The sequence below is a fragment of the Sinocyclocheilus rhinocerous genome, unplaced genomic scaffold (assembly GCF_001515625.1).
Source record: "Sinocyclocheilus rhinocerous isolate Xijiao unplaced genomic scaffold, SAMN03320098_v1.1 scaffold2207, whole genome shotgun sequence".
NCBI classification, from domain to species: domain Eukaryota; kingdom Metazoa; phylum Chordata; class Actinopteri; order Cypriniformes; family Cyprinidae; genus Sinocyclocheilus; species Sinocyclocheilus rhinocerous.
This window is the reverse complement of record NW_015625575.1, coordinates 53714-68935: the sequence shown is the minus strand read 5'-3', so window position 1 is coordinate 68935 and position 15222 is coordinate 53714. Positions and strand designations below refer to the sequence as shown.

General features: G+C 33.5%; 1 protein-coding gene across 1 annotated transcript in view; it reads right to left on the bottom strand.

Annotated features, from left to right (window-relative positions):
- Positions 1-15222, bottom strand: part of LOC107751824 (contactin-associated protein-like 4) — a gene marked incomplete at its 5' end in the record, with an annotated part of 142723 nt that overhangs the window by 82464 nt on the left and 45037 nt on the right. Inside the window, 5 exons of the mRNA XM_016567597.1 lie at positions 7535-7706; positions 9795-9938; positions 10232-10493; positions 10848-10985; positions 12311-12390. Coding sequence (XP_016423083.1) covers positions 7535-7706; positions 9795-9938; positions 10232-10493; positions 10848-10985; positions 12311-12390 — 796 coding nt within the window. The remainder of the gene's footprint in view (positions 1-7534; positions 7707-9794; positions 9939-10231; positions 10494-10847; positions 10986-12310; positions 12391-15222) is intronic.

Here is a 15222-nt window from a genome sequence, read left to right as displayed (position 1 = left end):
GCATCCATTTCTCCAAATCTGATGAAGAAATAAACTCATTTACATCTTGGATGGCCTGAGGGTGAGCACATTTTCAGCAAATGTTCATTTTTCAGTGAATTATTCCTTTAACGCTGAAGTTGGTAATACTGTCAATTCTAAACCTGCAAAATAGCTATTGAGACAAATAAACCTAAAGCAATTTCCTGCCTTGTGGATCAGTTCTGAATTCCACGATCTATCATATTTTACTGTGACTGTACAGCAGCGATCCAGACACCTGAAACAGCTCTTTAAAATGCGGAAAGCATGATGAACTTTACTGCATGTTTGGATAAGAACGTTTGATCATTGTTTAATGAATTACTGCTGCCATGATCAACGCAAAGTGCATAAAACATCAAATGAAATTCTAATTCTTGCTTTAGGTGGCTGCTAAAAGCACAGTGTTAATTGCAGCAGGCAAATAACGCTGACTTTAGTGAATACGGCACAAGACTCATTTGCATACAAAGGAGGTGTGTTTGTGCTGAAAAGAATGACAAAGACTTAATTTACTGTAAAGACTCATGACGCAGCACTGCTCCGGCACTATCAGCACCTGCTTAAGCTTCAACAAAACTGTTGAGTGAATTCATGCCTGTGGCTCTTTCAAATCAGCATTCGATTCATGTGCAATAATCAGGGTGTCAGGCTGTACTTCATTATTATTATTATAACTATGGTAGTTGTAGTTATAGTTTTTAATGTGTTTAGGCTGCAATGTTTTCTATCTATGCTCTTCCTACTACTAATGTCAAGAATGACTGTGTGTATATAAATATATATATACACTAGGGATGCACCGAATGTTATTCGGCCGAAAATGGCAAAAAAAGCTCTTTCGGTGTTCGGCCGAATAAGAGAAAAGACCGAATAAATTGTACCGAACAATGACGTGACGCGATCAAATAGAGGCGCGCGCTAATGCAGCAAACATGACGGCAGTGTGGAAACAGCTGTCCGAGAAAGACGCAAAAATCATTACAAGTACTGACAGCGAGAGACTGTTTAGTACTGCATCGCATGTCTTCGATGAGAAGAGGAAGGGTGGTTGTTGCTGGTTACTGTATGATGATTAAAATCGCGAAATGCCCTTAAACAAAGTAAAAAGCACATTTTGGCTATTTAATTTATACAATGGTGAAAAAATTGGCAAAATGGGGGGAAAAACGTGAAAAACCATGTTCGGTATTCGGCCCAGTGTTTCATTTTGTTCGGCTTCGGCCAAGAATTTTCATTTCGGTGCATCCCTAATATATACACACACACACAAATTTGTAAAATTTGAATATGTTTTAAAATACAATTTATTCCTGTGATGCAGCGCTGAATTTCCAGCATCATTACTCCAGTCTTCAGTGTCACATGATCTTCAGAAATCATTCTAATATGCTGATTTGCTGCTCGAGAAACATTTTAGATTATTATCAATATTGAAAACAGTCGTGCAGCCCAATATTTTTGTGGAAACTGATACATTTTATTTTCCACGATTCTTTGATGAATAGAAAGTTCAAAAGAACAGCATTTATTTGAAATAGAAATCTTTTGTAACATTATGTTTGTCTTTACTGTCACTTTTGATCGATCTAGTGCATCCTTGCTGAATAGAAATATTAATTTCTTAAATAAAACCAAACTCAGGGAAACTCAGGGAAACCCTGCTGAATGAATACAAATGTAATGGTGACACTAAAACAATGGAATGGAATACAAGTGCACTAGTAAAATGCAAAATGAGAATTAGTGTAGGACAGGTGGATGATAAGTGGGGCAGTAGAGCAGGAAACACTGCATAACGAGACGAGCGACTCAAACCCGTGCAGCGCTGCATTTGCTGGAATAAAGAGGCAGCTCTGCATAAACACAAAACACAGGATCTGTGGGCATGAGGCTCTTTTACCGCAGTGAGAGTATATGAATGGATGCGACTCAACATTGCGCATGATAAATAGCAGCACTTCACACTCATTACCTCTTTTGTTTCGTTCCTTTTTGTGGCTATGCACTTCTTAAGGTGACAGAATAAAAACAGGTCGTATATGCTTCTGTAGGAAATCCCTCAAATCAATAATGCGATTGGCTCTTTAAACTGATGGGCGGGACTTCCTGTCAGCACTGGTAATGATCCTCCACACAGCAGCTGTATTTTCAGTGAGGTGAGGAGGAGTGTGAGTCTGAGATTCAGTGAAAGTGTCGACAGCGCAGAAACTCCTCTTTATTCTGTCCATTATTCACCTTTACAATAACACTTACTCAGCGCTTTAGTCAAAGTGAGCACTATATCACACAGAGCTCCTCGCGCATCACTGCATAACAAAACAACTTCCTCAGGTCAACCTTCAGCTACTTAACACCACAAAAACTCAACAGCGGATCCATACAGAAAACTAGTTTCTGAAAATAATATGTAGAACAAAAGCTGTAATTGACTGAGTGGCATCCAGCTATCTTCTTAGAAATACGGTTATTTTATGTTTTGAATCCTATTTCTGCAAACATTTCTAAATGTTTTATTTTCATTTCAAGTCTGTTCTGATGGGTCATGATTTGTGAACAGCAGGATAAAAATCAATGCTAAATACAAATAATAAAATGCAACTATATAATTGTGCATAGTTGGAAAGGTAAAATAAAAAAATAAATAATAGAATTAAAAATAAATAAATAAATAAATGACTTATCCTAATGTACATATATTTCGTTGCTGATATCATGTGCTTTGAAGCAGAAAACTAGTAAATTCAAACGGCTTCAAATGCTAATTAATAATTCAGATGTTTTTATTTTATTTTATTAATCATTCATCATACTAGAGATGGCAGGTCAAGTCTAGTGCATTGCATACAGTATCAATGCATACAAATGAATGTGCATACTGTGCACAGTGTTCATACTATATACTACTGAAATAGTAAGAGTAGCATGAGAGTAAACACATGTATTGGTCTTTTTGTACAAGAAATCATTACAAGCTCAACTTTAGTCTTCCGAACGACAGCAGCACACATCAGCTCTCTGCTTCCCTCATATTATCTTTGATGTGGGGTTAATAAAGGCGCTCAGCTTCGCTCTGGTCCACACTCATTTTGCACAGGGCCCGTGGGTTCACATGGGGCACATGTAAAGCCAATGAGAGCCGCTGCCATCCCATATTTCTTAGTTATGGGCAGCAATGTTATTTGAGCTCAACCTACAGGCCTTTAGAAGAGGTAATAACCCTCGCAGTGGAGCTGCTGTTTCTGCATGGAGTGAGAGGAACGTCACCCGCGGTCTGCCCTCGCCTCATGCCTGCGGACTCAATAATACTGTGTGCGCTAATGAGAGCCGAGAGCTCCATTCAAGCTGCCGGACCAGTGTGAAAGCGACGCCAGCGCTTGACGTGCTAAACTGCATTAGCATAAGTGTCTGCGTGACTTACGCATGCTGTTTTCACAGCGTTAAAGAACACACGTAGCATCATGTTCACATCAAGAGCAATAATTACTGATAATTACTACTAAAAAATTGTGTTACTTGAAATAAAATAAAAATGTACTTTACAAAATTCAAAATAAATTTTCAAAATTCAGTTGCAACATATTTTATTTTAATTTATTTTCACTTGATGTACTAAAATAACTAGGGTTGGGTATTGTTTGAATTTTATTAATTCCGATTTCGATTCTGATTCTTTTCGATTCCCAGTTTCGATTCCAATGTGATTAAATAATGATATCAAACATTTATCCTGTGTCTCTTTTTTTCAAACCATTTATTGGAGCTGAATACCATGAACAAAAATCAACAGGCTACATAAAAACTGGACTCTTTAAGAGCTGTTTGTGTGCAAAATAGAACTGCATGATTCTGGACAAATTTCGTTTTTTTTCTTTTCTTTTTTCCCCCAATGGAAGTTGTGGTTCTCTCATGATTCTGAAGAAAAAGCATTAGACAACTAAACAAGATCACATGTAATTTATGAATGAATGATTAAATGACTCACTCAAGATGTACTTGTTTCATTACTGGATGAATCAGTGTTTTTGAACAAATCTCTTGTATGATTCAAAGACAAATACATTTGAACAGCCCCTTTTCGCCACCTACTGGCGTAACAATGTAACCGATTCCTGACCTTAAGTATCCGATTCTGGAGTCAGAATCGATTTTCGATTCCCAACCCTAAAAATAACTAAAAATAAAACAAATATAACAGTATAAAAACTAAAAATTAAATAAATAAAAAACACTAACTACTAAAAATGACAAAAACAAACAAAATTATACGATAAAAAAAATTAAAACACTAAAAAACAAAAATCAGTCTTTTAAAATGTAACATTATACATTTGAAAAACATTTTGATGCACTGAAAAACTGGCAGAAATTTCACAACTAATTTAATTTTGAAATTTAGAAAAAAACTTAAAAAAAATAAATAAATAAAGTAGAGAGACTGAAATAATATTCTAATATTTTCTTGTTTTTATGTAAACCAATAATTTTTATTTACTTTTTTTTACTTCAAACTTAATTTTTTACAGTGTAGAGTATGAAAAATGGATATTTATTCTGAGAATTGTTAAATGTACATTTGTTTACATGTTAAAAAAATTACATTTGTGTTTTCACAATAAGAAAGGTGATCTAACTGTAATATATAAATGAACACAAATATTTTAATATTTTAAAACTAAAGAAAATAAAAATGTAATATTTTTAAATACATTTAAATTAAATACAAAAAAATATTTTTCAAATTAAAAATAATGTGTAATATTTTTTAAATAATTAAAAAATGTAAAAGATACGTAAAAGAACAATTCTCCTTAACAAGCCATGCAATTTGAGACATTCATGCCACAAACGATGCAGAATGATCACTAACCCTATGCTGCAATAGCTTTGCAAACATCACTAAAAACACAATAAACCGTTTAAACAAACGAACAAACAGCAATCCCAGAAGTCTTCAGTATGACAGACGAAAGCGGGACCTTTCAGAATGTAAACGAGAACCCAGAGGCAACGCAGCTTTCAGAGACAACGCATCTACATCTGCATCGAGTCAAAAACAATATTCACTTGAGACGCGAGTGTGTGCGCCACGGCTTCCCCTTCACTCTGAACGGCTCGGTCACAGCGGCGCATTTAGTGCCCATCAAACACACAGAAGAAAGAAATTGCTCTGTCACAAAAACAGCCTCGTCTTCAGGAGATTCACTGCAGTCTCAAAGCAAAAGAAAGCCATTTCTGCATCAAGCCAAATGAAGCAAACATTCACTGACATGAAACGAACAGAGGTCAACAGGACAGAAACACCATCACAATCAGTCCTGCATTATATACTAAAACCAGCCTACTATTCATTCAAACAGCATGTGAAACCTTGTGCAACGATAAAAGAGTCAGCGACGGCCAGTGAATAAAGTCATTTTGTGATTTTAATCCAGTTTTGTGTGAAAATATCTCATCTTTGGCAGTCTAGAGAGACTGCATAATGTGTACAGTAAACATACTGCATACTAGTTGCATACTAGCCAGGCCAATATTTGATAACAACAACGTCGACTTGGTAGAACAGCACAAAAACAGCCAAAATCTACAGACAGCCTTGTCAATGGAAAATATACAGTTATAGGCTATAAAAGGCATTTCATGTCAGCAAGTTCATCTAATTTCCATTGAAAAACCCATATTGTTGAACTATGACTGCAAAAACAGTGTCAAATTCACATAAAATGTCTACGTACTTTTTGCTTTGTACCATATTATGTATGCATTATTCTCTATTATTCCTATTTGTTTTTAATAAATGTAAAACTTGTAATTAATTTTTATTTATGTTTTGATTATTTTCAAAATGTTTTATGCAAAGCACGTTGAATTACCATTGTGTACATATTTAAAAGTTACCTTAAAATGCAATGTAATTTGCATATGTTTTAAAAGACAATATATTTTCAGTCTTTATACTTAAAAAACGGATTAATTAAAAACGCCAAAATCTACAGACAGCCTTGTCAATGGAAAATATACAGTTATAGGCTATAAAAGGCATTTCATGTCAGCAAGTTCATCTAATTTCCATTGAAAAACCCATATTGTTGAACTATGACTGCAAAAACAGTGTCAAATTCACATAAAATGTCTACGTACTTTTTGCTTTGTACCATATTATGTATGCATTATTCTCTATTATTCCTATTTGTTTTTAATAAATGTAAAACTTGTAATTAATTTTTATTTATGTTTTGATTATTTTCAAAATGTTTTATGCAAAGCACGTTGAATTACCATTGTGTACATATTTAAAAGTTACCTTAAAATGCAATTTAATTTGCATATGTTTTAAAAGACAATATATTTTCAGTCTTTATACTTAAAAAACTGATTAATTAAAAACAAAATTCTAAAAGATTTTGTCTGAATAAATAAAAATAAAACAAACTTTTTAAATGCAATGCATAAATTATAATGTACAAAAAAATGCATTCTTATATTTGTTAAATATACATTTGTTTAAATGTTAAAATAATTATGCTGTTTACATTGTTAAAATAATTACATTCACCAGTTAATAAATTATTAAAGTTTTAAAAAAGTTAACTTTTAGTGAGTTTTTCATGATAAAAAAGGTGATCTAAGTGTAAAAATAGGAGAAATAAGCATGCAATTAAATAATTAAATATTAAATGTAATTATTAAATTAAAATTATTTATTAAATTATTAAATTAATTATTTAAAAATATTAAATTAAATTAAATAACATTTAAATATCCAATAATGGAAACTAGATATTTAATTGTTCATGTTAATTTACTCTATTTTTACACTTAGATTAACACTGCATAATGCTACTTAAAAATAAAGAAATCTCTAATATTGGCTGATGATACAGATGTATCGTGCAAGCCTAAGTATTGTTAGTGCCACAGAAATTACACACTTCTGCTTTAAAAAGTACCTAGTATTTTTTAATTCATACAATTATTTTAAAATTAATTTAAAAAAAAATTAATATATTTTTTAAATGATTTGAAATTAATTGTAAAATGTTTTAAAAATGTAAAATAATATAAAAAATATTTTGGCATAATTTAAAATTAAATTAATTATTTTGCAAAGTTTAAAATTTAACAACTCTCCTTAACAAGCTGCACAATTTGAGATATCATTCATGTCACAAACGGTGATGCAAAAAACATTTAAACAACAAATAATCAGAAAGTCCAGAAACCTTGTGCTGCAAGAACAGTACCCTTTTGAACTAAACTGTGAACAAAAGTTGCATTTATAACAAAGCAAAAAGTGAGTCATTGCAATTGATCAGATGGATAAATATTTAAACGAGGGCAGAGTCTCCCTGAGCCTCATCGTCTGCGTCTTTTAGCGAATCAGTATTCAGTGCCATTTCTCTGGCTAATTAATCTCTGTATTTACATAATCAAGCTGAACACATATATTTAGCGAGGATGAAAATGGAAAGCGGAACGTTTTGCGAGTTCACATAAAAGCGTAATTGCTTACCTGTCGACGATCCCACACATGTCCATCTGCAGATCGCTAAAATTCCCAAACAACATCTGCTGCACTCGGATGAGATCCACTAAAGCGCCGTTCGTCCGGATGAGACGCATGCATCCTTGGAAAACACTGAACGGGTTTCTGCAGCCGCTGCAGTCTTCTGTGTCCGGACATCCTGCAGACAAAAATCACAAATACACACAAAATAAAAGTAAAAGTACGTAGTTTTAGTTATTTATTTGCTGAAATTAATTTGAATATATATATAATATATATGAAGAGTTTGGTTCCAAAACGCGATAAATGCCATTTAAAAAAAAATTGAGTTTCCGCCAAAATCAGTATTGTATCTGGTCGGTATTGAAAAGTCCATTTTTAATTTTACGCAAAATGCGATATCCGCCGAGTTATTCTGTCATGATTTCTCCCTTTTTTTCCAAACCGCGACAAACGACAATCAAGCTCCGTCTTATTTGTCTGATTTACTCCACCCCTACTCCTCGAAGAGGGGACTAAGATCAGAGGGCAAATTTCTCCTTCAGACCCCTAGAACACGCTTAAAAACCAGAGGATCTACAGCCTTTGAAGTGGCTGGCCCCACCCTTTGGAACAATTTAATATATATATATATATATATATATATATATAGTTTATTTAATTCAGGCAATGTTTATTTTACACTGTTACATTTTTCCTTATTTTAGTACATCAAGTTGAACTAAATGGAAATGAGAAATGTTGCCTTGGCAACTAGCTGAAATAAAATAGGATTGCGTTTTTTATAGTTTATTTTTTCAGTTAACATTTATAAGTAACAAAAATGTTTAATTTATTGTTTTTTTAGTTTTAGTTAACTGCAAAAATAATTTGCATTGCGCTCAATAAAAATACAATGTTTTATACAGTATATGTCTACATATTTTTTATTAATTAGTATTTATTTAGCTGAAATAAATGAGCTTAATTTTTTATAGTCTATTTTACACTGTTTCAGTTTTAGTTAAGTATTTCAATTTAAGGAAAATTATAAATGTTGCCATGGCAACTTGCTAAAATACAATGCTTTTAAGGTTTTTTTTATAGTTAATTTTATTTCAGTTAAAGTTTATTTTTTTTAAACAACAATTTTTATTATTTTAGTTAATAATGTTGACCGCAAAAATATTTGATTGATTTCGATTGTGCTCAGAAAATTAATTTTTATATGTCTATAGTTTTTATTATTTTGTATTTATTTTATTTATCTGAAATAAAATAACTTTAATTTTTTACTTTAAGTTTATTTCATTTCAGTTAAAGTTTATAAGTACCGTATTTCAAGTTAAACGAAACGAAAATGATAAATGTTACCATTGGAAATAAGCTATTTACAGTTTATTTCAGTTATCGATTTGATATCGGGTGGTTTTAAACTGGTTTAAATCATTCTTAACAAACAGGAGATTTGTGGTAAAAACTGGAAGTTTTCACTCGACCACAGGCAACCTAACTTGTGGAGTTCCTCAGGGTTCTATCTTATCTCCCGCTCTCTTCTCTCTTTATCTTCTTCCTCTGGGCTCTATTTTTAGAAAACACAACGTCTCTTTTCACTGTTACGGCAGTCGTATGGATTTTGAATTGTTTTTATTTGTTTTCTGATTTTCTCCTTGTTATATATTATCGTATGTTGTGCAGCACTTTGGTCGGCCTTGTTTCGTGCTTAAATGTGCTCTAGAAATAAAACTGAACTTGAACTTGATATGTTTTAGTTATGTTCAGTTTTTGTTTTGTTCTTTTAATAAAAAAATTTTTGTACTCATGTACTGTTTTACTTAACACTAATAACGCTAGCTGCAAAAATTATTTGGACTGCGCTCAACAAATATTTACAAATCACATGTCGAAATTTACCTGCAAAAATTTCACATACTGTCATGTCAAATGCTTATATGTGGACAACCGTCTCATAACATGCATGATGATCTGATGCATGCTTTACTGCAGCTCAGGGCAGAAACACTGCAGCAGTGCATTCAGACGGCGTTACTCTCTCTATCTCTCTCTCTCCAGTTACTGAGCTGAAGGCAATTAAGCCTCCGAGAGTTTCAGCCCCAAACCGCTGGAAAGCTAAACCAATGTGCTTTTCTCAGCGGAAGCTGTGCGTTGACTGACACGACGGATTGATTAACGTGAAGGACTGAGCTCGTGTAGAGGGAAATTACTCGGAGCTAGCGTGTTGCTTTGTGTTAGCAGACGGCGATGGATGGCTAAAGGTTGCTCTTACCGCCTAAGAATAGCTGGCTGTCAGGCACGACAGGGAAGGAAGTGGACGCTGTAGAGCTGTCGGTTTTGTCCAGGGTGACTGCGAGACGCCCTCGACGGACAGCCAGCTCCAGCGAGTGCCACTGACCGTCATTTAAACTGGCACCTGTGGAGAGAGAGAGCAAGCATGTGGATCAGGCAAAATAACAGGCATTAGGGAGATAATTTTTACATAAACCGCAAGAACAGATTTCTGCCTTAAACTTAATCAATAAAACTATTTTTAGCCAGAAAGTTCCTTTGTGATGTAAATTTTCATACATATTGCATTGCTCAGAGCAGCAGGTGCCACTGATGTTGACTTTGCTTTACCCTTCACACACAAGAGAGATGATTCTGCTTTTACTGTCAAATAAACTGAAACTATGGTATATATATCCCACAATGCATGAGCTTAACCTGCGGTGATGTCCGTCACGATCCGGCCGGTCTTATGGATCTGCAGTCGCGCTCTGGCCTCGCTCAGATAGAGCCACAGCGTTCCCGCGTTATGCTGCAGGTCAAAGGTCATCAGCAGGCCCGCTCTGTTCCAGGTCCTGAACTGCAGAGCGACCGACGCGCTTTCTCCACCGGAGACCCACGGCAAAGCGAGGAAACTTCCAGGACTGGCGAAGGTCATCGGCACGTCTATGGCTTCGGTGCATGTGAAGCTGACGTTCCCCTGCGAGAGACAAAATACTGCAGTAAGACCAAGAGCGTTTCTCACGCAAGCTGCATTTGTGATCGTGAAGAACGTCTGCTTTATAAATTATGCATTTGCTCTCCTGGCTATTATCTTGAAACCAATGTCACAGCCATTACGACAATTAATTAAAGGGATGGTAATTGGTTTAACCCCCAAAATCCCAAGACAATGGTTGTAAAAAAAGGAGAATCCCTGTATAATGGAGGAGAACATGGTAAGGGTCACGGAAACACAAAGCTCTCATTATGGAAAAATGAGGCAGCCAACAATTGACAGTCGCTAACAGGCCAAATAAAGCAGCTGCAGACGTGACTGTGTTCACACACTTACTGTGATGAAGACCTGCTGCTCTTCGGCTCGCTCGATCACGCTGATGTCGTTGTAAAGCACGTTTTCCAAGCAGCCGTGGAAGTTTCTTCTGGAGTGGGATTTCTGGAGTCCAGCCGCTGACGTTCCACCGAAACTGATCTTGTGAAAGAACAACAGATTCATGTCAGAAATCACACATATTAACGGAGTGATATGAAATTAATAAGCTAAACTCCATTGACAGACTGTCGATTAGCACGGAAAATTATTTTTAACTCATTCATGAGTTTGTAAAAATATGCAAAAACTACCTTGACACTAATGACATGCAGTGAGGCGATAAAATACTGTCAATCTCAATTTCAACAAATTGACCCTTATGACTGGTTTTGTGGTCCAGGGTGACATATTATAAAAATTACAATACAGTGAAAAAATACATATAAATATGATTATTATTATTCATTACCACTTTTATGATTTTATATATATATTTATATATATATATATATATATATATACTAAATAATATTAATTTATTAATTGAAATTAACTGAAATTATATTAATAAATTATAACTTATTCAATTATATTAGTTAAATATATATTTTGTTTGTTTTTATTAATTGTTTACAAATTAATAGTTTATTGGTTAACTAGTGTGAGACAGAAAATCTATTAGTAACCATGACTGTGTAAAGTTCTACAAATTAACAAAATTAATAAATATACATTTAATTTTAATATATATATAAATAATATTGAAATGAAATTTATATTGTTAATTTTTATTATTAATGATATACAGTAGTCAACATTTGAAGTGGATCAAAAACTTTCATCAATGTTGTCCTAAAACCAAAACAATACCTGTTCTTCAATACTTTGATGAACTTTATTGATCCACTTCAAAATATATATATATATATATATACACACACACACACACACACACACACACACACACACAAATATATAGAGTATGTATTAATATTGTTTGAAATAACTTTTACCATTATGATTTTATTAATTAATTACTTATTTATATGATTTACTATTATTGCTTTTTAATCTTTTATGCACCTTTAATTACTTCTATTTACTGTAACTATTTCCACAAATATAGAGCATATGAATATAACTTATTACTTTTTAAATATTGTTATTATTATTACTTTTATTTTAGACTATTAGTTTTGTAATTATTTTTATGTAAAGCACTATGAATTACTATTGTGCATGAAATGTTCTATATGAATAAACTTGGCTTATATAGTGAGGCTCTTCTAGTTTACTGTAATATAAGGTATAAGTGATGATATCAATATAAATGAACAGTGTGTCACAACAAAGTGAAAGACTCAGAAAGTGAAATCTAATTAAACACAGACATTTCCATTCTAGCTGATTTATGTTGTTTGTATAATTCACATGTTTAAAATGCTTTACTGGACTAATTGAGCTGGAGGTCGTTAGCGGCTCACCTCGTTTATCTCAGAGTGACTCCAGGACTCGAGCAGCTGGAACTGCTGGGTGTTTTTGTCCACGGTGAAGTTCACGAGTCCTCGTTGTATTTTAGTTTATTTTAATATTTAAGTTTTAGTAATTGTGTATTTTCATTTTTATTAGTTTTTAATATTTCTATTTAGCTTTACATTTTATTTCAGTTTTACAAATTTTCCCCTTTTACTAAAGTTTTCCCCTTAATATTTATATTTATATTTATATTTATATTTTACCTTTATTTTAAAGGGGTCCTATTATGCTTTTTCACTGTGTGTAGTGTGTATGTTTGGGCATAAAAAAGTCCTACAAAGTTACAAATCTCAAAGTCCACTCCAAAGGGAGATATTTCGTTTTTTAAAAATCCCTTTTCAAGAACTACAACAAACGGCTTGTTTGGACTGTAGCGTTGTTTTCCGGGGTTTTTGTGATGTCACAAAGTGGCTCATTAGAATATCATTATTTATTTTGTAATTAAAACAAATAATTGAAATAAAATTGAAAGGAATATTAGAGGAAAACCTAAAATGCTAAGTTAAACTGCTACAATTACTAAAAATGAAATACAACTAATTAAAACTAAACAGGGATTTACAAAAATAAATAAAGAAATGAATAAATAATACAAAGGACAAAGCACAATTACTAAAACTTTAAATAGAAAAATAAAAGATAATTCAAAATATGAATAAATACTATAGAATATAAGTAATATTAAAGTAACACATCACACTGATTGTCTTATATGAATATCAAACACAACACTGCTGCAACAAACTCGAGCTCAGTTAACAATCTGCTAAACTCTGCATTCACATTACTCTTATTCCAGAACCTGCGACTGTTTGCTGTAAAAGTGCAACACTTTTTAAAGCCTCACAGACTTTACTTATCACCTCCTTAAAGTAGCTCCAGATCTGTGAAATAAACTGTGGTGTGGGCCGATTCTCACGCAGATGCTGAGATGTTTAGAGCAGCTTTACTTCACCTGCGGCTCTGACACTCGGCCAGCCAGATCACAACTGACTTCTGCTGCCGCTTATTTTAAGCACTGACACGCTTCTGGGAGAAAAGGCAAGTGAGACGCTTCCCTTTGCTGAATCAGGATGAGTTTCAGGTGACAGCAGTTCACACGGGTTTGTTTACAGCCGTAAGATGCATCTTTTATATAAATACATTTAAGGAAAATAGTTTGCAGTTTTGGTACTGCGTTGGGTTGCCATTTCTGTGACACGCACGTAAGAAATTAAAAATGACAAGAAATAATAAGAAAAAATAACACAAAATAAATATGTAATAATAATAATAATCATTAATAACCTATATATATCTACCCATATATAATTATTATTATTTGTACATTATAATAATTCATATTTAATTAGCATTTCATTGTAAAATTTATGTCACATTTGCTCCGGGCAGCTCAAACAAGACCAAGTCCTATCTAAATGAATGGGGAAATCCTGAAATCTCAAAAACTGTTTGCTGAACTCGCGATTAAATTACATATTTCAAATCAGCAACAAAATCTGAAATGAACTGCCCCATGAATGTTGTTTCTTATGCTCAAATAGCGTTTAAAAAGCTTATTTTTCAGGCTAGATCAGCCAATGCGCATGCGTAGTTCCAATAGTTCCAACGTGCTTATGTCTGCGCATTTGCATCGGCTGGTCCAGCCTCAGGTTTCTATGGGAACCAGAGCTTCCTGCCCCATGAATGTTGTTTCTTATGCTCAAATAGCGTTTAAAAAGCTTATTTTTCAGACTAGACCAGCCAATGCGCATGCGGAGTCATAACGTACTTATGACTGCGCATGTGTATGGGCTGGTCTAGTCAGGTTTCTATGGGAAATTTGTCTCTTTCATTTAGAAGGCGGGACTATCCCGCCATATTGCGCGTTGTAGTCTTTGGTCAAAGTCTCTTTAAGACTATTCTATAGTCTTTGGTTGAGTGCATCAGACTAGACGACAACGAAGAAGTGCTGCTGTAGTGTCAAGTTTTTGCAAGTTATTACACATGCACCTGAATAATTACGTATGTAAATATGTATGTTACAATTATGAAAACGTTTTTATAAATTAATGACAGTACAATACTGGACAATGATGTAATCTGCAGAATACATTGACCCATACATTGATTTATTTGTGGCGCCCGCCACAACGGCAGAGAATGAATTTGCATATATATGCCGCCACAAATAGAGTGCATGTCTGTGGGAAACACTGAACTATGGTATAAATAAATTCAACTGTATAACAGTTTCATTCCAATTCATGTTAGAATGTTAGAATTAAAGAACAATAAACATAATACATATTACCATTGCACTTTTCTGTACATAGTAAATGCAGTTATTTTTAAGCAGTTGTTGACATCCTATCTAAAACGTGATTTAGCCAAAAAAAAACAACAACAATAACGTTACCACTCTAACATGTCTTGCAATATCCGTGCGTGCAAAGGTTCTGCTTATGCTTAAAGGTTCCTCTTGTTCAATATTCTCGGGGTCTGAATCCGGCTAAAATTGATATGGCAATATTGACGCTAGGGCTGCACAATTAATCGAATTTCTAATCGCGATTACAATTATGGATGCCACAATTACGTAATCGTTCAAAGCGGCAATTAATCGTTCAAAGTCCACTTATGTTATTCTGTGTGCTTAAGATGCGTTTTTTTCTTTCAACATGTTATCTTAAGGGTTTTTTGATTGTTTTAATTTTAGTTTTAGTATAACATTATAATACCATTCATATTTTTACTTTTATTTATAATTTAAAGAAGAAACCAATCCGATGTTTGGAATCCGAATAGGCTTAATACTATTGAAAAGCACTAAACGTTTTTCAGCTTGTTTATTTTCATATAAAAATATGGCATGCAGTTG